At 34.7% G+C, this 24271-nt stretch overlaps 1 protein-coding gene across 8 annotated transcripts in view; it reads right to left on the bottom strand.

Annotated features, from left to right (window-relative positions):
* The window catches only part of RGS7 (regulator of G protein signaling 7), a 268343-nt gene that overhangs the window by 150074 nt on the left and 93998 nt on the right, over positions 1–24271 (bottom strand). For all 8 annotated transcript variants that reach the window (XM_035320393.1, XM_035320392.1, XM_035320391.1 and 5 more), the window contains exon 3: positions 11890–11986. In XM_035320393.1, the coding sequence (XP_035176284.1) occupies positions 11890–11986 (97 nt within the window). The remainder of the gene's footprint in view (positions 1–11889; positions 11987–24271) is intronic.

Raw genomic sequence — 24271 nt, 5'->3', positions numbered from 1 at the left:
TGTGTGTCTGTCTGTGTGTCTGTCTGTGTGTCTGTCTGTGTGTCTGTCTGTGTGTCTGTCTGTGTGTCTGTCTGTGTGTCTGTCTGTGTGTTTTCTTATTCCCCCAAAGCACTTTGTTAACATCCTTCAAAATATTTCTGGAACGTCTGAGGTGTTTGAATTGTCTGCTGCTAACACTCGGTACTTGGTGTCTTCCATACAACAAATTCTCAGCAACTCAAGTTCTTTGGATATTATATTATTCTAAGAGGAGACACTCATCAAATACCCATCAGTCTCACTTGCCTGCTCCTACACTCAAACACTACCAGGCCTCATAAACTAAAATATTATGCTATGAAATGTGGTGGGGGTGGGTGAGCATTAATGCTTATTTTCTCTTCCCCTCTTCCCCTTTCTCTCTCACTCACATTTATTTTTTTTTTCCCACTGGAATTTGACTCGCCTGTCCAAGTTCTTGCAATGTCTGTGTCCTCCTTCCTGCCAGCGAGGGAGGACTGTAAGGAAGGACTTTCTGCCTGGAAGAATCCAGGGTTGCTTCTCCATTCCTCTAATGCCAAACTCACCAGCCTGCACCCTCTGACTTCCCAGGTACCCACTACACCAGTTCTGCCCATTTCATGTGGTCTACTGTCTCGGTCCATGGAGCATAGCAGGGAAGCTGCATGTACTGCAGTGATCCCTAACGGGGAAATGAGAATACCAAGATCATTCCCACTGAGATCTTCCTGCTCCGAGGAATGGCAAAAACAGTCAAATGCTGCGTGGGAAGCAAAAAGGCAAGCCACACAACAGGAACACTGGGCTTTGTGCCTTCAAAGCTGCCACCATCCTCAGGTCTCAAGACTGCTCTATCTGTGGGGCTGTGATCATATAAAACAGAGCAACTCCTGCCAGCTTATGCACTCTTTCTCAACATCAAGGCTCGCTCTCCAACTGCAACAACTAGAAACCAGATTTTTAAACAATAAATTCAAATTCTGACCTTTGTTGTGAAGCTGGGGAACATCCTATAATGGGCTTTGCTTGCAGTGCTGTAAGAAACAGTCATCACACACTTGAAAGCTCTTATTTCCTACTAACAAATTGTTCATGATCTTATTATTCTATTTTTTTAAATAATTTGTGAATACAAATTAATACCTATGGTCCATTTATTTTCATATTGACAGATTGCCAATCATACTAAGTTGTATGGAACTACCTTTATTTCCTGTGTGGGTGACTCTAATTTCATGTATCTTACTTTTTGTCACGAACATAGCTGGTAGGAAATAATACTGGAATTTACAAGAGTTTTTCAGTGCCAAAGGGGTGAGAACACTGGTTTCTTGAAGCTAATTTTTTTTTAAATGTTCAAAAACCTCTCTTCCAAAAAGAGAGGTATTATTTTTAGCTCAGTTGTGAAATATTTTTATTATATAATAGTAATAATAAATTAAAACCTAAAAATAAATAAATTTACAGTCCATATTTGATTTTAGTTTCAGTCCAAGCAATCCAGATGCACAAGAGCTACCAGTAAAACAAAGTTAGACTTGGAGCAGCTTACTTGCAATGATATGGGGGTCATCAATTGACATGCTGCTAACAAAAAAAATGCTACCATTATGGTAACATCTGTTATTACATAATGCACATGACAACAGCACCATGCAAAATTAGTTTGTTGACATCTTTTGGTTTCAGCAGTGATACAGAGATACAAAAAAGATACAACTATTAAAATTTATTCCTTGCTGCCCTTTGGAAAAGACAAGTCTGCACTCTTCTGATGCAACCACAATGACAGTCCTCTTCCTCATGGCTGAAAACAGTAGTAAGAGCTAAATCACAGGTCACATTGTAAACTCTGATAATGTGATTTCTTGCTTAAGGGACATATTCTACAGGGAATCGTTCTAAGTGGTTTGATTTTGTAACTACTTGCCATATATATATTTATCTGGCTGTAGAAATGGCCGCTTGAAGTCCGCACCACTGATGTAGCACCACTTTCTCTTTACATGCGATTCATTTAAGTATTTCAAATCACTTGAAAATGGTAGACAAAGATAGTAAGATAGAATTTCCTGTATTAAAGTGGAAAGACTGAAGCAGAAATAAATTATGTATCTTATGAAGTCATAAGATAAGTCAATGATAGATGTCATTTAAGAGCAATAGAGAACTACCCCTGACACATTTGTATCATCTTAAATAGAGAAGAGGATGAGTACTTAACAAAAGCATAACACTGTATTACAACTAGCAGGATACCTCTAAAGAATCTATTATTTGTATCTGTTATCAAATGCCTATGTTGCTTCCTATAGGTACATAATACATATACACCAGCCAACCAAAAACATGCTACCAGACAACAAAGTACATAAATTACATAATTTATCTACATAAATTACAAATGTGGATAATTTTCGGTGTACTCCCTTATATAATTATATTAGTATATATTGAACCTATTTATAAAGCAATTACAGTACCTAAGTAACTACATGTTTTTACATAGATGTTCTTTGTAACTATTCTGCTTCACTCTAATTGACCACATATTCAAGACCCAAAACTATTAATGTACCTCTAGCTTTAGGATTACATTAGTACCATTTGAAATCACAGTTAAAAACCCTAAGTGCTACTGCAAAGCTTTGTTTTTTGGCAGGACAATGGATAGTCCTCAACCTTGAGACTTCTGACCTTAAAATAATCAGATTGTGTCTTCATTCTTTTTGTCTCTAAGTGGATGTGCATTTCTGGGATACTTTTCAGATAATATTTATCAAGTGCATCCTGTAACCAAATTCACATTCTGGTAAAACCAGTCATGTTCAAGTTCATGCTGGGACTTCATTTGTCTGCAGCTATGCTCTTCCTCTCCTCATTCTTAACATAAGCGACAACTTTCCCTCCTGTCTGAGAAATCAGTAACAGCAAACACAGCATCAGCACTTCCTCATAGAAAATACTCCTTTTCTGTGTACACCAAAATTGCTTTGTGAAAAAAATCCAGTGTGATTTAAGCAAACAGCTTTGTTGTCACAGAAGTACCTCATAAACTGACAACTAGTATACTTTGCTTTGCTTACTATTTAAAACAATTACTTCAAATACAAGTGCCTGGAAACTCTCCCTGATCTTTATTTCACTAATTATAAACATTGCTATGTAACATCAATAGTACTTCTTCCTAAGACATTTCAAAGAGTTATGCATGAAGAAAAAATATTTTCATAGAACTCTTGAATCTTTCTGAATAGTCACTCTTCCTTAGATGTATTCTAGTCTTGTTTTCCTAAAGGGCTTTGGTTATGCACATAGACTTCAGTAAGCCTATGTTATTAATCACTTCTACAGATGCTTCTTCTATTAGCTTAAAAGTTTGTTTGTTTTTAAGCTCATATATGATGCACCACTTCCATAGGCAAATACATATAGTATACAAATGCATGTTATATATGCTCATGTGCACATGCAAGGGGTGGGGGACAAGGGGACATTTTCTGGGCACAATTTCCATGAGTGTTACATGTCTAGCATCCAGAAACTGGATGTCAAGAGATAGAAAAGTAGGTAAATTTTTGGCCATAATGAAGTTTTCTCACACTCCTCTCAGAAGTACTCTGACTTCAAAGATGTAATCCCATTCCACAGAAAAAATAATAATAATAATAACAATAAAAAGATGAGAAAATTTTACATGCAAGAAGGCTAGGAAGAAAAAGGTGCAAGAAAGGGAGGGAATAATTTTCATGACCAAATATAGTAGGAAAATTTAGGAACAAATTTTTATCTATTTCTCTAGAAGCATGCTGAGCTGCAAGGCTTTATACAGCATTTGGGAAGCAGGGGATCACCTAATTCAAAGTGTGCACTTCATGTGGACAAACAACAAATAAAAGATGAATGTTCCCAGTGATGTCACATCTCGCAATAAAAGAACAATTATTAAGATTTTTTGCCCATAAATACATGAGTTTGGGACCTATTTATTTTGCAAATATTTATGAAAATAAGCTTTTCGTATTTACTGACTTCAAGGGAACCGACACTTATGATGACTGTTTTGCACACAGATTACTTTAAAAGACTTTTCAATGGGTTTTCAGTATATTTCAGTTTCCTAGAACAATTTTGCAAAATTGTCCATTAGTATATTTTCAAACGTCCATTAGTATATTTTCAACTTTTTACTTATGCTCCCAATGGCAATCACCATCAAATTGAAATGTAAACAAGAGTACTTTTTTTTCTTTGTTAAGAGGGAACAATAACCAATAAGAATCTGTTCTGTTTAAAATAACCAATTAACATAGCTTCTCATATTGAAAAGGTTTGAAATCGGACAGTGATTTATCATTGATATTGTATAAACACATGCCTTGTTTAAAATGAAAATAGGGAGAAAAATCATCATAGATCTTTAAGGTTATTGGAAACAGTTCTTCACTTCTTTCATTCATTTCTCATTCAAAGCGAATACAAGCATTCAGCTCTTTTATTTGATCAGAGCCTACCCTACTGTGCCACATGGCCGTTCTGAGCTTCACAACTACATCACTGATTTTGATTTTTTAATTATTTTTTATTTTTTAAAAAAGGCCAAGCTAAACTTTTGTCAAGTTTTAAGCAGCTTAAGAGCCCCTTTTGCTGGCCATATTTACAGTCCCAGTGATGTGACCAAGACAGACAAGCAAACAAACTGGAACTCTATGAGATGAAGCAATGTAGACTGCACTCAAATATGTGTTTTTGTTTTCTGAAATGGTAAAGCATACAAAACACCACTCATTTGTCAGTTAATTATCTCAATACTTTGAAATGATTCTGTCCAATCTTATGCCACCAGAGTCAAGCTCTTCTACTACTACTTCTTGTGCTACAAATCATGAACAAGATCCAATGAACGAGAGAACAAACCTATCAATGAATGAGAACAATCCTTCGTATCAACCGTATCAACCCCACAAATACTATGAACATTGGAATGCAAATCAGTAATTTTTTGACAAAATGATGAATGGAAACAGCACACAAGAATGACTGGTGTTTTAACTTCAACTACTTATTTGGGGATAGAGGATTATTAACTTTTATTCTAAAAAGTTTTGCTTTTAAAGATAAAACAGTAAAGATGGCAAGTCCCCACTCATATCTGCCCTTCTGAACCTGCACGAGAGGGAATGAGCCATCTTCTGTCATTCCTGTACTGACAAGAGATCTTTTGTTCAACAAACCTTTTACTAAGACTGAACCTAATCAAGACAGCCAGCTTGCAGCCTTAACACTGAAGGTTTTGTTTGCAAATAACAAGGAGCTGATGTAGCATAGAGTACCCAGCAATGACTCTACTGTTAAATTATACCTGTAGGAGAGTGCAGGAAAAGGATTAGTGTGATGAAGGAACAGAGGGAAAAAGAAAGTGGGAACCTCTCACCAACCCAGCACTGGAGACTCACTGAAGGGGGAAAAACACCCATAAAATCAAGGGCTTTGGATAAAGGAATCCTGGTTTCTCTCACATGGTTATTTTATTCTGGAAAAGATATAAAAAAGGGAAATTCCTAAATCCTTGTGTTTATCTATAATGCAACATTACTTTGTTTCAAAAAATATCAGGTGTATTTTTTTTAATTATTATTATTTTTTTCTCTGTCAATACAAGTAGTAGAGTTTTCTCTTATCTTTTCAGTTAGGTAATCTTTGGTACTGAATTGTATAAACATATCAACTCATTTCACATGCAGCACTGAACAGTCATCAGATGCTAAGAGCTCATTACTCAGCTGGGTAAGATCAAAACTAATGACAGATGAAGCACTCACTTTCTTGTTATTAGTCCCCTGAGTCATCCATTTCCCCCTGTATTGCACTTTATTTTTTGCTGCCTGCCTCTATATAACAAGCAATACTGTTGCTGCAGGCAGCTCCTGTGATTCATACCTGGGGCTCACTCACCTATGATTTGCAGGTGAGATGAGCTACCATGACACTGCTTTATTCTGGGGTCTCTCTCACTACCTCTGACCAAACTATTGAGACTGCCAGCTTGCTGCTTGACTACTTTCTAAAAGTATTGAGCCACAGAAAAGAAGCAGCCAGGAATGGCTAGTATGAACATACTTTCCTTAGCTATTTTTTATCATCTCTGCGTATTCTGTAATTGAACTTACATTTCTCTTATATCTCCCTCCTCCTTCAACAAAAGCATTAAACTATGTCCCTTGTGTACACTTACACCCCACTCAATGGGCACATTCTCCACAGACTTTATTCAGTTTTCCCCCCATCACACTCATCGGCAAGTACATCCAAGTAACGTCCATTTTAAAGTCCTATAAAGCATCACATTGGTGATCTATAACAACCATACGATACCAATCTGTCACTATATTTATCTCAACAAAATATCCACATTCTGATTAGCTTATGAAGCTTTTGGTACTAATAATGACCAGTCCACCCTCCCACCCACCCATCAAAGACCCCCAGAACAAATGCTCAACTACTGCACTGCTTTATCTGTAAACTCTGAATGCTTCTTTCTACTCAAAAGTGAACAGCAAAACTTTGGCATTTACTTGCTATTTCTTCTTGGTAAAAATAAAAATGATATTTTAGAGCTCCTTCTAATCCCTATGATTCATATGTCAGACTCCCTACATTCATCATTTCAAGCAAGATTTTTTTATCCATTTCCAGGCCTAATGGTGAACCAAGTCCCTGGCAAATTGCCTTCTTTTTATTCCTAATGCTCTAATCAGTATTAGTAAAGAATGCACATGGCAATCTTCATGCAATTATTATTGTTGACTGGCAAGATGTGTATATAAACTATTTTATTCACTCCTCCAAAACATTTTAAAACCATGGAGACAACAACAGCAAGCCCTTCTTTTTTTCATCAAAATGCATAATCACAAAGAAAGAGCAAATTCTCCTGCTTATTTTTTCTCCTTGGAGCCTTTAAAGTTTCAAATCAAAGCCACAATATATATCTGATAAATAACATAACTATGACTCCACCTATAAGAGACTACAGATTGTAGAATTACAGGGCATCCTGCATTATTGTAGCGTAGCCAGCTATCAAATACTGTTTCAAATATGTGCCTTCTGAACATTGAGTTCTTATGACTGCGGTCATCAGCGTTTACAGCAGAAAATTACTTAGATCCACAGACATTGATAACTAGAATTTTACCCCAAGAACCACGTGGAAACAACTTTGGTGTAAACTTCAAGCCCAGCTATAGATAAGTATGCCAGACATGTAGCAATATGCTCGAGGCTATCAAGAAAACTGACTCAGCCCCTCCCTCAAGAGACAGATGTACAACCAATTCAGTTCAGTTCAGAGATAGTTCTGACTCTTTTTTTACACTTTTATAACAAAACAAGCAAACAAACAAACACCTGTACAGCTCACCAGTTTTAAATAACACTATATAAAATACTTTATGGAGTAAACAACCTCCATACAAACTTTTAGTTTACATTGCCAACTTCTATCATGTACCATCATTTTATACCGGACTCATTCTGAACTTATGCGGAAGAGCAGTACTCAGCCTACAGCATCCTAACTGTGCACTTGGAAATCAGTAAATTTCTTCTAGTTTCAAGCCAATAATCTAAGTAGGATTCTATGGAAGATCCTATAGTAGCCTTAGTAGTTCACCAATCTTATCTTAAAATAAATTATTTTAATAACCCCATTGTGACTAACTCCCCATTAATGTTATGAACTTACATAGTGACTAGTGAAAGACTACATCAAAGCACAGAGACAATCCATTCTATGCTAGACATTGCAATGAATTGGACCAAGCATTCAAGAAAACCTATTACCTGCATTGTGTTGCAAAATAAAAATAAAAAATCTCCTTTAAAATTATACTCACTGGTCTTTCCATCACCTCATATGTGAAACACTCCCTCTAATTTATCCATTAGCACTGCTGAATGCAACCTGTCTCTAAGGAGATGTACACATGTGCTTCATTGAATTCAGATGTTGCTATCAGTTATTTTTGAGTCTTCTTTTTCAGTCTCTTCATCAATTCTCATCATGATCTATGTTCTACACTTTTGATGATCAAGAGACCTAGTAGCTACTAAAAAACAAACAAACAAACAAACAAACAAACAAAAAAAACAGTAAAATGACCCAGACATAACAAATAACGCATATGGAAGTCTGGGTGAACATTTCATGGAGGAATATTAGTCTCCAATGGAAAGCCTGCTTCTGTTTTCTCAGAAACATTCGCTATACAGAATGCATTAAGAAAATGAACATGAAAATGCTCAAAGACAAAGTGCGTGGCTATGGATTTTCACACTCAATAATGTGAATGGTCATAAGCGTATTATATTGTTCATCATAAAAATAGATTATTCCACTCTCAAATATGCTGTTCCTTGAATGATAGCTTACATCATAGCATTATATATGTTTAAGCAAACAGATAACATTGTCTGCAATGTTATTTGTTTGCATAAAGCAATTTCCATCAGAATTCCCATTAAAAGTGATCAGTGTAGGACTTAAAGTACAACCTAGCAAATCTGTTTTCAGCCAGTTTTGTACTAGGGTACATGGTATATTAGTCTGTTTTCTACAATGCTCCTCACGCATATTCATTTACTTGCTGCATCTAGGCTGATCCTAGTTGCAAATAACATCGTGGATGACTCAGCCTGAGGTGAACCATCATTACAAAGACCATCTGCTATAGCACACTGTCAGTTCTCTCTGTTCAAAGACCTAACTGAACTTACCCTCACAAGCAGTAGCTGGATAAGGCAGTTCAACAAGACTCTGTACTCTGTAAGGGCTAGAATCTATTATAAAAACATTTTTGGCCAAAATCATACCATGCATACAGCATACTGTTACAATGGCCCCAGAAGGCAGTTAATGTCAGATTTAATTAATACAGACCTATACTGAAAACACCACATATAGTATTTGCTTGGACTAACTTTAAAAAATAAATATATAAGTAGCTGGCCATTTAGACTGTAGAATATCTGTTCTGTGAATTATACATATCTTGGTGTAAAACAAGCTTTGAATGTAATCACAGAATCACAGAATGATTGAGGTTGGAAGGTACCTATGGAAATCATCTAGTCCAGCTCCAACTAGAGCAGAGCATGTTGCACAGGATCATGCCCAGGTAGGTTGAAAATATCTCTAGAGGAGACTCCACAACATCTCTGAGCAATTTGTCACCCACCCGGTAAAGATGAAACCATTAGTTCATCAACCCAAGAAGCCACAGTGCAGAATAATTCTGGGGTGTTCCATATTTACCCCCTTGTTTTCAGAGATTTATATTTTGACATACATGAGATATTGGAGACCTGTCCAGGATTGCCTTTTTTTTTTTTTTTTCATTATCTATTTCACCTTCTGGATGCAGGTCACTGGAATGCTGCTATCCAAATTAGTCTGCAATTCACCAGCTCTTTGAATTTATGCCACATTTGCTGCTTAGTCAATCTGATACACTCCTGAATGTGGATAAAAATGCGAACAGTCATTCCCACACATTGCATTCTCCTTCATCAAATAGCTTGCAAACTCATACCAAGAATATTTTTATCAGGCAACTTTCTTTTTGAAAGATTTCAATGTATAAATTGAATAAAAATGGTTTATTGGAATTTAAGCAGCTTGCACACACTTGTGAAAAAATGCACCAAATATCAACATTAAGCAATGTATTTGCTCTCTATAAATACATAAAATATAAGGCAATATAATTCATCCATTTTTCAAAATTTCATGAGGTGAAATTAATTTACCTTTTTTTTTTTTTTTTGTATTTGTGTATGTTCTTCTGAAGCACAATAATATGTACAACCTATAGAGAATTATCTGTATTTGAAATGTTTCTTTGTGTAGATATTTTAATTGTAAAACCATTAAGGAATGACTCAATAAATTAGATAATATAATTACATCATCCTATTTATTATAATAACAACATTATATTAAAAGGTCAAATTCAGATACCATACCCCAGGCTGATTTTGCTAATACAATCATCCTTAAAAAGACATGGTCAGTAATTCTGCATTAAAGAGGGCCTGCTGTCTCAACTATTCTTTCATCTGTTGTTTTTAGAATCAATGCTATAATATACAAGTAAACAAAAATACAAATACCTCTCCTACTTTTAGTATGGCACAATCACAATGCTAGCCCATAAGAATCTAATCCTACAGACAATTTATGGATGTCCTTAATTTTAAGTTGTTTAAAGGACTCTAACAGGTATTATCTAATGTGTAAACAAAAGCATATTTTTTAGGAATGTGACTTAACTGTGGCACACATTTTGTTTCTTCCCACAAACAAACAGTTGCAAAGTTCCAGTTTTTATGGGACAGTTTTCTGTGCAGCTGTCTGCATATATATACACAGATATATACATATGAGCATATAGACATACATACATACATGTTTTTTGTTGTTGTTGTTGTTTTTTAACTGAATAAAAGTAAATATTGACGGAACTCAAATGACAGCTGTGATTTTCTGGTGGTGAGGTGGAAAACCTCAAAAGGGAAAAAATCAATTACTCTGCTTTTTCTTCCCTGCAGCTGATAAAATTAATACTTTTGATTATTTACAGAAATCATTGTATCAGTGGATGCTATGAATGTATCAGTGAATTCTTAAACAACTTTTTAAAAATATGATGTCTGTTTTAGTAAAAATAAAAATAATTAATTAGAAAATGAAAATATATCTCCTGATAAGCAAATCGTGGTACTCTAACTTGAAGTCAATTGCACAGAAGATAAGGCACAGAAGAATAACACGGATCATTTAATGGGATATCATGCAGTACTAACTTATGGGAAATAAAGGTCCATTCTTTAGAACCTAGTTTTTGTACAAGCTGCTTTTAAAATCACGAAGAAATTTTGTTCACTCTTAAGACCTTTCCTCCTTTGTACCAGACTAAATCACTAGTAAAAACATCCCAAAGGTTTAAAATTATAGAATTACACTTCCTACTCTGTAGAGTAAAAAAAAATAAAAATCTTTTGTAAATATTTTCTATGCAAGGATTACCTTTTCCATTTCAATAACTGCAACTGTTTACAGAGCTCACCACAGTATGGAAAAAGTAGGTTTAACAATGGCTTCTATTTCAAAGGAATTCCACAGTCATTGGTAGCATAAAAGCAGGTGTACTCGCACATACATAAATGAAGAAATGTTTACAAATGTATGTAAACAAACAAAAAAAGAGAGTTACTAGTTAATTAAAAAACAAATTGACAGATTTTTGTGCATATGACAATACTGACTTGGATTAACTATAAAGTTTACTGTTTTGCAAGTCATCATAGACAACTAATTCTTAGCCTTCTGCATACAGACGGCCCAAGCCCACAAAAGCAGATCATAAGCTTTGTATGAAATATATACAGTCACAAGTCAGTATCAGTTGCACAATGCTATGCTCATTTTCTTTTTGTGCTGTTGTGGCAGTTCTTACTTTCATACACTGACCTATACTCTAAACTCTGTATACTTGCCATAAGAACATGTTAAAAATTAGACTGTCAATGCAGAAAAACTGCAATAAAAATAAAGCCATCTTCAGATAATTTACTTTCTGCAATAAATTAAGTATTCTCTTCACTAACTTACTGGAAAAATCATCTCTGTAAGGGCACATTCCAACATGAAACGTATACACAATTTCTATTATTAAAATACTGACAGGACAGTCAACGTCTCCTCCAGACCAGGTGACTGTGAATAGCACTCACAGTCCCACGGCATTTCACATAGCACTCAGTTAAATACTTGTCATTTGAGCATCCCCTTACATATAGTATCAAATTAACTTTAACTCTTACCAGAAAAGACACTGGGGATCTTGGAAAGAAAACTTTTGACTGTACGAATAGGAATCCCATTTTTCTCATCTTGCATGCGGGCTATGACGTCTTCCATCTGAAAACAGAGTAAAATAAATAAATAAATAAATAAAATAATCCAGAATTATTACCTAAAAGTACTTCTCCAAGAAATCCTAGATCAATCCTTCAAAATGAAGGATGTATTCATTTTTTTTATATTTTTTTTTTAGTTTACAGTTTATAGTTTGTATTTTATTGAACAGGATAAAGTATTGGAATTACTTTAGTATAGATGATAATAAATTAATGTATGCTTTCAAAGTCTTTTGAGAAGGAGATACCAAGGCAGAAGAGATATAGTTAAAATATTTAAAGGTACTCAAATACCATTTCTGGATACAGAACTTCATGTTTGATTGTATTACTGGTATTGTACCTAATAGAATAAACTCATTCATACTTCCATGGTACTGACACAGCTGTCAAAAAGGCTGATATAAAACAAAAATAGAGATTTTAAGTTCAAAGCAAAAATTCCCTATTTTCTTTTGAGAAGAGGAAAAAAATACATCATGATGCAATTTTGCATCCCTGAAGACAAGGCCAGAAATATATATTTTTTATATATATAGATAATGGAGTGGATACAAATTCATTTAAAATTACTTTGCTTTATATTTTTTCCATATTTTCCAGATGCAGTAACTGATATTTTATATCTCAATTTTATAATTTTGCCCACGTATTTTGTATTTTAAACTCAACATAAAAATCTGCTTTATTGTGAACTGTGAACAGGCCCCTTTGTTGGAAAACACAAAGAATATTAGAGTCATTGACCAACAATGCTAGTTTTATTCTTGCATATTTCATAATTTAAGTTTACATATGAAATACCTTCCATCTTTCTTCCTTTTCTTTCTTTAAATACCTAACCTCTCAAAATATAAAGTAACATTCTGGTAAAATCAATTACAATTACCCCTTCTCCTTCCTTAAATTACCAACATACTCCATAAAAAATGGGTTTCCGCATGACTGAACATTTCATATTATTATCGAATCTTTTAAAAAAAAAAAAAACATGCTGTCTTAACTCTGTTTCCCAGTAAGTTCCTAAAAAAAAAAAAAAAAAAAAAAATTAACTAAAGGCTCATGAATAGGTGGTGTTGAGACAAAGAGAAAAACATACCAAAATGTCCCTTCTTATCTGCAGAACTCAGATGACTCAAATCAGCAAGCAGCAAATCAGCATTATTAACAGCTGTGAATTAATTTGCCCGATGGGGGTGTTGTACAGAGTCAGGGAAGAGGAGGGAGCTAAGGCCATAAGTTACTTAGGAAAGAAGAATAAAAATCTATACCAAAAATGAAAACAAAATCAATAAATTCCACTGCTCATGGAAAACCTGTTCATGCAGAAAGTATCTGGAGGTTCATATGCTCCATCAACTAACAGATCACACATTAACAACCCAAGGAACACAAATCCAGTGGACTAGTAAAAATAAAAAGTACCCAAAAGAAACAGACATTGTTGGCATAGCATATAGCAAGATGCTGAAGACTGAGTCTATTCCTCTCAGTTAAAGAATATACAAATGTAACTTCAAAGAAAGGCAGCGATGTTCTTTGTCATTATTCAACTTATTCATCATTATTCATCATTAATCAAATACTAAATCATTTCATGACTTTCATCTGATGTGGAATTTAATCATTTAAATAAAAAAGGCTAGTAATAATGTTCTGAAGAAACTGTCAAGTAGACAAACTGTTGTCTGCAAAATGGAATCTGTCCCTACATTTATTATCCATACAATAAATGAAAGCTTGTTTCAACTCTTTCTATATCCAGTTGGGAAACTGTTTTAATGAGCTCCTAAATGAAAAAGAAGTCACTCAAATTCAGGTTAGTATCTTTGCTTTAAGCAATAACATAAAACTATACCCATAGGTGTATGGGTGTTCTATGGAAATGAACAGAAGTAAATTCAATGATAAATTCTGCGTATGCACTGTAAACTTAGAGGAATATTGCTAGAACTGCAGAATAAATAATAATATATGCTACAGTGGGCAACATAGGGCAACATGATAAAGATACATTTGCATTATAATAAGTACTCCTACAATAGTAGGACTCAATCCTGGAATGTAATATTCTAGGAACTGATATGTAGTAACTTCTTTCTGAGGAATGGTGCAAGAGTGCAAAACATTCAATGTTTAGCATTCCTCATGCTGTCAGTAGTCGATCTTCTGAAGGTATATAGAATAAATTGCTAACTGACATTCACAGATACTTTCCTGAACTTGCTTCATAGACAGGATTTAAACTTTGTAAAACCTGATTAGCCAACTGAGATCTAGGATGGCTGTACTGCAAAATTACACCCTCCCCTGTACGTCCAGCTCAGAATATCGTTCCATGTCAGCAGGGAACACCCTCTATGCAAAAGGCAGCTCACACTCCACACATCATTGTTGTCAACTGCCTGGTTAATTCGGTGTACAAAGATTACTGCATGAGTGGAAATGATCTGAAACAAGATGTAACACAACACAACACATGACTCCTAATTAGTTATTGTTGACATGGAATTCTTTCTTGCCTGTGAGTCAGATTACAAAGATCTTATTTGTCTTGTCCCTTTTCAACCAGAAAGACTAAAAGGTCATTGTGGTTTATGATCTTCTTAAATCTTAAAAATAAGAAAATGTTTTGTTTTGTTTTTTTTAAAAAAGCTTCAATTAAAAATTCAAAAACATCTAATCCAGTATGTGCACGTCCACCATTTAAATTCAATTACATGCAGTCCATATTTCTGCAGTTTTGGCTGATTTAAATGCAGCAAATGTATGATTTCTTGCACAGAAAAACATGTCCTCCTTTAATTTTATTTGGAAAGCAGCACTCAAGGCTGCCATTCATCAACAGTGACCTAAGACAATGAAAAGGGCAGAATAGTTTAATTAGGATGATAAAAGAAAATCTTCATCTAATTTTGCTTAAGCAGTCTAATCTGGGAAACACAAGCTTCTGCCTAATACAGTAATTTTCCGTCTTGATGTATCATTGCTTGCATCCAAGTTACTCAAAAGTGAAACTTCAGCAGCCTCATTTCACCTTACATGTAGGCTTTCCCAGTCCTATGCTTACCTGGCTAAACTTGACTGCCTTTGACCAGACTGCCTTTGTTTATCCCTAAGCCTTCTCAGAGAATTCAAAGAAAACAAGTGCACAAACAGCTGCCTCCTGATCTCCCTGAAAAAAAAAAAAAAAAAAAAGCTAATTGTGTGCAAGAAAAGGAAGCTGTATAAGCCCACTTACCACTTCTCAGTCATCGTTACAGAATTAATAGAGAAAGCATACCTAGAAAGAAGTTCACAATGTAGCAAAGATTCTACAGTAGCTTTTCTAAATAACTGTATACATTAAAAAATGTGTCATTTTTTACTAGTGAGCCTGTTCTAAACCTGGAAAAACTCACCTTCTGTTTCACAGGCAACACAGATCAAATTTAAAACACAATATTAATATTTAAATCTTCACTTGCCTCCTTGCAAAGATAATTTGCAATCTTGATCTTGACATACAAGGGCTCTGCCAACTTTATTTCAAAGACTAACTCTACAACAACAGTGACAACACATCTTATATGAAGCACAAGAAAAAGAAGGGTGATAGTGAGATCCTGTAATAAAGAGGTTGCAGGAGCCACCGCCTAATACAAATTCTGACTTTGATCAAAACTCACTGAGAGCTAGGCATGGAGATGTTCTTGGCTTACCTCATGGGCCCACCACCAGTAGTATCTGCCTGCAGGAGAAATAGTTTGAAAGTTGCCAAGTGGGAAGCAAAAGTGATGGTTCTCAGTTGTGTGATCTGCTAAATGTCCCTGGAAGGACTATGCTTATTTGCCTTATTTTCCTAATTGAGAGGATTGCAAGAGGTTTCTGACATATGGGATATAATTTGCCTCCTTTGTCTTTAACCAGTTGCTACCCAAAGGTATTTTGTCTTTCTCCATTTCTGACAGTGGAAGTCTTGACAACAAACCAGGACTAGTATCCATTATTTACTTACAGCTAGGTGAAATCCAGCTCCTAAGAGCAGAATTTCTCTAGCTCTAGATTTCAAAGACATGTGATTTGGGATGACATAGACATCTAAATTTCTGAATCTAAATATGAATTTCATTGCTAAGCATCCACATCTTGCAAAAATTATCCTCTTGCACCTTACTCACCTTACTACAGCATCACTGCTTGATAAGAAGCTTTTTTTTTTTTTTGTAGTATGAATTCAGAGACAAAACTTAGAAAGTTTGTCAGTGAAGTACAAAAGTGTTTTCTTCCTTTAAAACCATGCCTAAATCAACCTCACATACAGATGGTCACCAGATACAAGTATTTAAAGACTAGAAAAAGAAGCCAAAGGAACTAAGTAAAGTTCAGAAGATTCAAAAGCTCAAAGCCTTGACCTACTTACACATTTAAAGAAATCTCAACTCTTTCCTGTGATCATATCTTAAAATGAATTTCAGTGCCAATTAAAATATGCTGACTTTGCTGTTGACTGTGCTAAAATTTTTCTTCTTTGTTTTATCTAAATGCAGGAGTGGAGTAACCCAGTGGAACTAACTACAGACCTCATCCAAACTTTTTAACAAAAGTAATTTCTACATTTTATTTTCAGCAAAGCTGTCTTTACAGGACACAAGCCAATGGAAAAAACGCTGCTGACAAAATTTTTTACAAGTTTCCCTAGACATTTTTTTCCCTCCTTGTTTGAACAAATTACAGTCAGAGCTTTTCAGTGCAGCTGGCCAGCAGCTGGCTGGCCACGCATGCAGAGACACACACAGAGAAACAGGGGCTGAACAAAGCCAGCAGGGTGGCAGAAAGCTGCAAGGGTCCTTACAGAGTAGTGGCTGTTCTTCCATTTTCCAACACACACTAACTATATACTATCACCTTGCTGGTATTATACTGATAATAAATTATCTGTATCTGTTCTTGCTTTCAACAGTAATCCTCTATTGAAAGTCCATTGTACTGTATATGCTCACACACTGCCAATTCCATTAAAGAATTTCTGTTGAGACTCCCATCAGGTAAAAAGCCTGTAATTGCCAGGTACAGAGAATTTGGAATAATGTCTTTTGCTGTGCTTCACCAAGGCAAAAATCTGTATGTTTACATGAATGGCTAAACTACACCATCAGAGCTATGATTTAGGAACCTCACAGTTTCTTTCTTCCCTGGGAGCCACTCTTTGCCTGGACTACACATGCCAACAATCACTGCCTTATCCTCCTTTAATTGAATCATCACAGCGCCACCTAAGAGCTGCCCGACTCAGTGAACCAGGGGACTTTGTTCAGCTACTCAAGTTGCATCACAGAGAAGAAAAGAGCACAAAATACAGGAACTACAGCTCCCAGGACACTGCACTGATGAGCACAGATACAGGCAAGCTGACTGCCAGTGGTGCTCACCAAACAAAACCAAATCATCTCAGTTCAGAAGTGATGATAACTCTTTTTGTAAATCATGTGGAAATGAGGTAGTGTGTCAGCTCTATATCCAAGATTTTACCATTCTTCCTTTCATACAGAATTGGGTTATTTCAACTCTTCCTTCCCAGTTGGGATGAAAACAAGGTTTAAAACATCCACAAGCCCAGAAAAGTACATTTAAATTTATGTCTGAAGTCCAACACTGAAACATGGCTTAAAATATGTAAGATTAACCAAACTGGTAATGACCAACATGCATAGGAGCAGGGAGCTGCCCTAAGTCCTCTCTGATAAACATCAAATTAGAAAATAACTTATTCAATGAAAAGAATACAAATTTTTAGACTGGTCCCATCCTCTTCAAAACCTCTGTTCCTGCAGTATGTATTTGACACCATAAAATCAAATGACAAATCAACATGAGTTTCCAGTCATATTAAAGGGAAGTAATGGAGATAGTTAAAGAGCTTCATTTACTACATATATCTATGACACTGAAAACTCTGCCTCATGGCCATTTCTAAATGCAGAACGAAGTCATTGGTGTGAGCAAATTGTTCGCGCTCTCTCCTCAAACAGGGCACTCATGGAGAGCCAAAGAAGTTCTGGCTTCATATGTAGTGCAATATTCTCTGTTGAGGTGTTACCCATCTTCACTCTTATATCTGCATTTGTAGAAATGTTGTGAATTTCTAATTAAGATGCAAATTTATACATCCTATTTATTTGTATTGTGTCGGATACAGCATATACATAATGTCCCAGATTGGTTGCAAAACCAGAGTGGTACTGTATACACTAGAGGAATGTGCTTACATCAAATGAGTGCAGGGCAAGCCTTCACCATTTGTTAAGAATAAGATTATTTTGAATTTGCTTGAAAATCGATGCCAGTTCTGTGCAAGTATTATTGAGATTTGAGTTTATCCTGTTCAGATAAATGGTCCCCCTGGACTTGTTTCTTGCATTACCCAGACAAGTTTATAGTCCAAGGGACCATTAAGGAACATGCACTTACTGAGACTTAGTTAGGTTGCTATAAAAGAAACAACATCCACCTGTAAACTGTGCTGAACTATATAAAAATAAAGCTGATGAAAATAATTCCCTTCTTAGATATGTTCTCTTAAAGAGGAAAAAAACATACTCTTCATATAAAGTTTACTGAAACCACATAGAATATTTAAAATCAGGTAAGTTACTGGCAGCTCAGATATCAACAACCGCAGTATTGCAATGAATTTTCTACAAGGTTATGTTACAATATGTGCTCCTCTCTGAGAGAATGTAAGTATTTCTGAGTATGAAATACAGTGTCTGCATCAAAAATTCTGGAAAAATAATAAATGATCTGCTGAAACAGAACTTTGTTGTTGTTGTTGTTGTTGTTGTTGTTTGTACTTTCTGGATTAAGGAAATACAAAAAGCATACTTTGAACTCCTGTGATTAAGCGGTAATCATGGGGCATGTTTAAAGGCTACAATTGTCAGTGACCTCTAACTAAAGAATGGATAAAGGTTAATCCCCATAACATAAATTCATGCAATATTGAATGGAACAACTTGAAGATACCACACAGTTTTGCATTCTGCAGGCAGTGATTTAGGCAAGCTCAACTGAAAAGCTGACCTCTGTGATCCTAAATGGACATTTCAGAACAATACTGCAAAAATGTTAAAAAGGTTTGATTTTTTTTCCAAGGAGGAACAAAAGCAAAATGTCAATATTCAACAGGAAAAATAAAAAATAAAATTAAAAAAAAAAAAAAAAAAAAAAAAAAAAAAAAAAAAAAAAAAAAGAACAGACTTTGGTAACCTGATCAGTGTACAGGCCAACATTTTAAAGAAGAAAACACAAACACAGTTTTTTATTCGGGATGCAATGTGACAGGTAGCTAATGAGTGATTGTGCCTTCATAAAAAACATTCACAGAACTATTAGCTGTAAGATACAGCAGTCACAATATATTAAGCTACCTATACAAAGAGGTACTTCCCAGGAAAATAATTATTTTATTCCAAAATATTGTCATTCAATCTTGAAGTACACAAAACAGATGTTTTCTAAGTTGGTATCACTTTCTTATGTCATCTATTATTAATGGTTTTAAGTCCAAATTTGTGTGGTTGGAAACCTTTTTCATGGCTTGTCAGATGATCCAAAACAAAACAAAGCCTCATCACAGCAGCATATTGTTTTAGAATTAGCTGTTGCCAAGCAAGAAGGAGAATTTTATTTATATATATATATATCATTATTCTTCAAATGCTGAAGAAGTAATTGATAATTAAAAAAAAAAAAAAAAAGAAAAGTTTAACAATTTGTGAGTAATAACATTTCAGGGCAAAATATCTTGAGGATTTTGAGGCCTGCTCTGGAGAAGAGCTGATGAGGATGCTGATAAAGCACATGATAACTCCTCCATTCATAATGAAACTGCAAGGAAGAACACTTTAGAAGATGAAGCCTAACTTGTTCAGTGATTTCTGCACTGCTATCTACCCTGGGGTGGTGGCAAACTGAAGAAGACAATCTGGACTTCTAACATTTCATCATCTAGGGAACTGAGATACTGCTTAAAAACTAAATGTTTATCTCTCCTGGTCTTTAAATTGTTCTGAGACATTAAACTCCATTAAATACGGAAATACAATTGCCACCACCAAAACAGAATTTTAGCAGTAACTTTTAGATCTATGTTTTCATAACAAAGTTGTTCTGAATAACTGTATTACAATATGGTAAGCTTTCAGTAATCAATAACATTTTTATTTTTTATTTTTTAAATGAAGGACTGCTGATGTAATACAGTAGTGTAGCATTACACAACAGATGGATTGGTTTCACAATAGTTTTGTTTACCTTATGTTACACAATTTATTTGAAAACAGTATTTTATTTTGCCTAATCTGAACAGACAGAAACTAGAGAGTCATGGTTATTCTGTCTGTGTCTGTTTTTGAAGCGTATCTAATTCACCCATTTTCACTATAAGAACAATATAAATGAAAGGAAAACATTAATTGCTGAATTATTGATCAATCAAGCAAAGGTTACAGAAAAGAGAAAGGATAAATCAACAGAAAATAAAATCATTGTACATTCTATATGAAAAAAAAAAATATTTTAAGGAGTGTACTGAACAAATGAAACAGAGTAGTTAAACCTTTTTCTGTAAAAATTTAGCAACCAACATTCCAGTAACCCCATGATGTTTTCCCTATTCATTAAAAATCTTATCATCTCCTTTGATCCAGTAGAAGTTTCAAGCCTATTCATCTTTTCACTGCTCTTGCTCTTGAGAAGATCACACACAGAAGTAATTTGTCATGTCAAAGCTACCTGATACCACGCATGAAGTAGCCATTTGGGAACTGTAATGCAAACTACAGGTTTATATAAGCAAAACATACAAGAATTAGCCTACTCTTCAGAGACAAAATGAGGTACTTCTCCATGTCAAGCAGCATTTTTTCATCTTTCATTAATTATACAAATTAGTAAAGCTTCTTATCAGAACATGACAAAATTTAAGAGTAACACAGTGCATGGCTGTTCTTATTCAGCAAGGAGAAGTTTTGCATGCATTTTTTTGTAAAAAAAAATACTGAGGGGACCTATGTGGAGGGTACAAGCTCTTGTTTTGCAAAGGGTTTTATGGTTTTGAAATTTATTTCAATCTGAATGGGAAAAAATGTATTTGCTAAGAAAAGAGTAGGCAAACAAGTCAAATCTTGTCTGGTCAAATCTGGTCATTTTTTTTATTTTTTTTTTTTATTTTTGACAAAAATATTTCTGCTATTTATTACACAAGAGTATAATTAAAAGAGTAACTGAAACTATCAAAGGTATTTTGCAAAGAATGCCAAACTTGCCACCATTTAATTTATAATTTCTCAACATTTCCAGAATTTTTCCAGTATAGGACTCTATATCTGCCTAATTATAAGGTGAATTCAAAATCCAATTATCCTATGACTGAGTATACATTTAATGATATATAAAAATTCCTGCCATTTAACTCATACACATTCTCAGACTTTCTCTCTCACTCCCATTCTATATTGCCCTATTTTCTCCAGGATCCTCTACTGCGTGGTGGTTCAGGAGCTATTTCAATAAACCTTTATTCATCATAGCACTTAAATACTTGGTAAACTTTATGTCTGGAACTTCCAAAGAAAATGAAAGTATCTACATCTAATTCACCTTAAAAGACAGTGGACTGACATATCAAAAGACAGTGGGTGATGCAGCTAAGAGTATGTTCCAGTGCTTTGTGAAACAGAAACTCATTCCAATGTGACATTTTCTATATCAGTTTGTCTGGTTGCAGTATAATTAAAAGGAGAACACATTTTGTGATAACTTCCTTTCAACGTTTGTAATGATCACATCAGCTCTAGGACTCTATTAGTTGTTCTAAAGGAATTAAATAGATAAAAATTAACTATCTCCTTCTGTCATACATAATTTTTCTCTGTTTTTACAAAAAAAAAAAAGAATTAATATCTTTTTTTTAAAAAAAAAATTATTCTACCATCAAAACACTAGCTTTTGAATTCTCATAATTTTGACACTTGAAAGCAAATCAGGTTTGAACATTCTGTACTTGTCCAATTTAGTCAGTTTGACATTTACTGTATCTACATTTTATTTTTCTTTGCAGTCATATTCCTTTTGATTAGAAATATTTGGTATTTATTGTCAAATTATGTTTACACCACAAAAGAAAGTAGAGCAGCACTCATTAACAGATTTTAAATATGTGAGCTCTGAGAATTGGGAATGATGGTTGTATAACCATTTGTTTAGTCTACAGGATACACATCTAGGAAATGATTGATTCTTTTGTTAGAAACCAATTCCAGTACTCACATACTATTATACTCTCTCTGTGTATACAGTGAGATGAGAATAACATTAAAATCAGACACACTGTAATTTATAACCAAAAACGGATTTCAAACCAAATAATTTCATGATTAAAGCACACCTAATCATTTGTGCATTTATTTATTTATTTGTGCATATATATTTATAAGATTAGGGTTTTAGGCAAAACATTGCATTTAATTTCTTTAATTTCTTAAATTGCATTTAAAACAATTAAGTGTGGAATGCTATTTTTGAGCCAGATTTTGTTTTGCCAGAAGTACAGACTCATTCTAGGTATTAACTACGATGAGCAGAACATATGACAAAAGTGCTGCTTTTGTCGTTGCAAATGATACACAAAAATATTCTAGTTGGTGTCTTGAATACTTTCGTCTCTCTACATGGTACAAGCTTGTGGAATCACTGCTGCTAAAATAACCAAGAGAACATCCAAGGAGAAACAGGGCTGGATGACGAGTATCACAAAATTAAGTTACACTCATCATTCAGGATTATCTAGCCCCACAAATAGATAGCATATATATTGAACCCAACTGATGGACTGCACTGAATGTCCACTTGAAAGAGTATCAAAATACATTCCCCACAACAGTGATTTTCCAGTACAGGGATGACTCCACACTGTCAGGAAGGACTCTGTCACCCAAAGATAGGAGAGACATTGCTTGTCTTCTTTCAGCAAACTTGCAGTCCTGCACCTTAGATTTTCTGGGCAAAGAAGCCAAACAAGCCAGTAACATCAGGCAACTGCTTTACTGTGTCAAATGAGTCAAGAGAAAACCTGTGGATTAAGGCTCAGAGAGGTAAACAATAAATGGGGTAACAAACAATAAATGGGGTATTGTTTACCTCAGAGAGGTAAACAATAAATTACATCACACACCTTTCACTAAATCACTAAATCAGCCACAGGGTTGGACAAGACATAATACCTCTCAACTGATGTGTACTTAGTTAACCTGAAGAGTTTCTCTTTACCCTTTGTTCAGTCTTCCAGACAGCAGCATTTTAAATGAATCTAACACATTTAAAATTGTTGCCTTCTTTTGTGTAATCAGTGTAATCTAACATTTAGTAGTTCTTGCACAATCTCTAACACTGCTCATCCCAAAGACAAGTGAGAGCCAGGATGCATTATCTGACTGTGATTGTGCCAGGAGGATTGTTACCAGTTAGCTGAAGGAATGGGATTTACAGCTTTGAGTGACCTAACTGACAGAGTAAGAACCTCTAGTCCTTCAGTTCTTTTCCATGACCTCAGTAGGCCTCATGTGGCTTTTGCATGTTCTGAAAATATTTAAAGTACAACAAATACCAGGACAACTTCGTAATCTAGTACAGCAATTAAACCTGTGAAAAACAAATATCTCGTTACAAATCCATCCACGTAAGTGAAATAGAATATGCTTCTACCTAGCTTGCATCTTCTTTACACTTACTGAAGTCCAAGTCACTTTGTTGCTGTTTCTGAATTTCTTATTTCTTTTTATTTTTCTTTTTTTTTTTTTTCTAAGATCTTTCTTCTCCTACATTTTTCCCTTCAGCATACTGAGAGTTCATCCTAGATAACACTGTTTTCCTAGTTTGCTAGCTACACACTCTGTATACCAAGGTGAGTTAATGAGTTGCCAACACTGCTGTAGACTCAAAAAGAATCCACCTAACCCTCCTTCAGTCTCATTAGCAATTTGTTTCTGGCAAGCGCTACCCATCCTTCATACAAGTAAGAAAGTAAACAGATAAGTAACACCATTTTTTCTTCTGTTTCGACAAAACAAAATAAGATACTTGTAGTAATTCCTGTATTTACCAACCTAACTATAAGTTCCGACAACTTTCAGGCAAGCTTTACTTGTCTTTTCTCTGGGGTCAGAAAACCTAATTAAATCTGTAACAGTAAAACAACTTCATAGAGTATTTAACTAAGACAAGTTTGACCTCAGGATAAATAATC

The sequence above is a fragment of the Oxyura jamaicensis genome, chromosome 3 (genome assembly GCF_011077185.1).
Source record: "Oxyura jamaicensis isolate SHBP4307 breed ruddy duck chromosome 3, BPBGC_Ojam_1.0, whole genome shotgun sequence".
In the NCBI taxonomy this organism is placed as follows: Eukaryota; Metazoa; Chordata; class Aves; order Anseriformes; family Anatidae; genus Oxyura; species Oxyura jamaicensis.
Note: the sequence above shows the minus strand (reverse complement) of the source record. Positions and strands in the feature narration are given on the sequence as shown.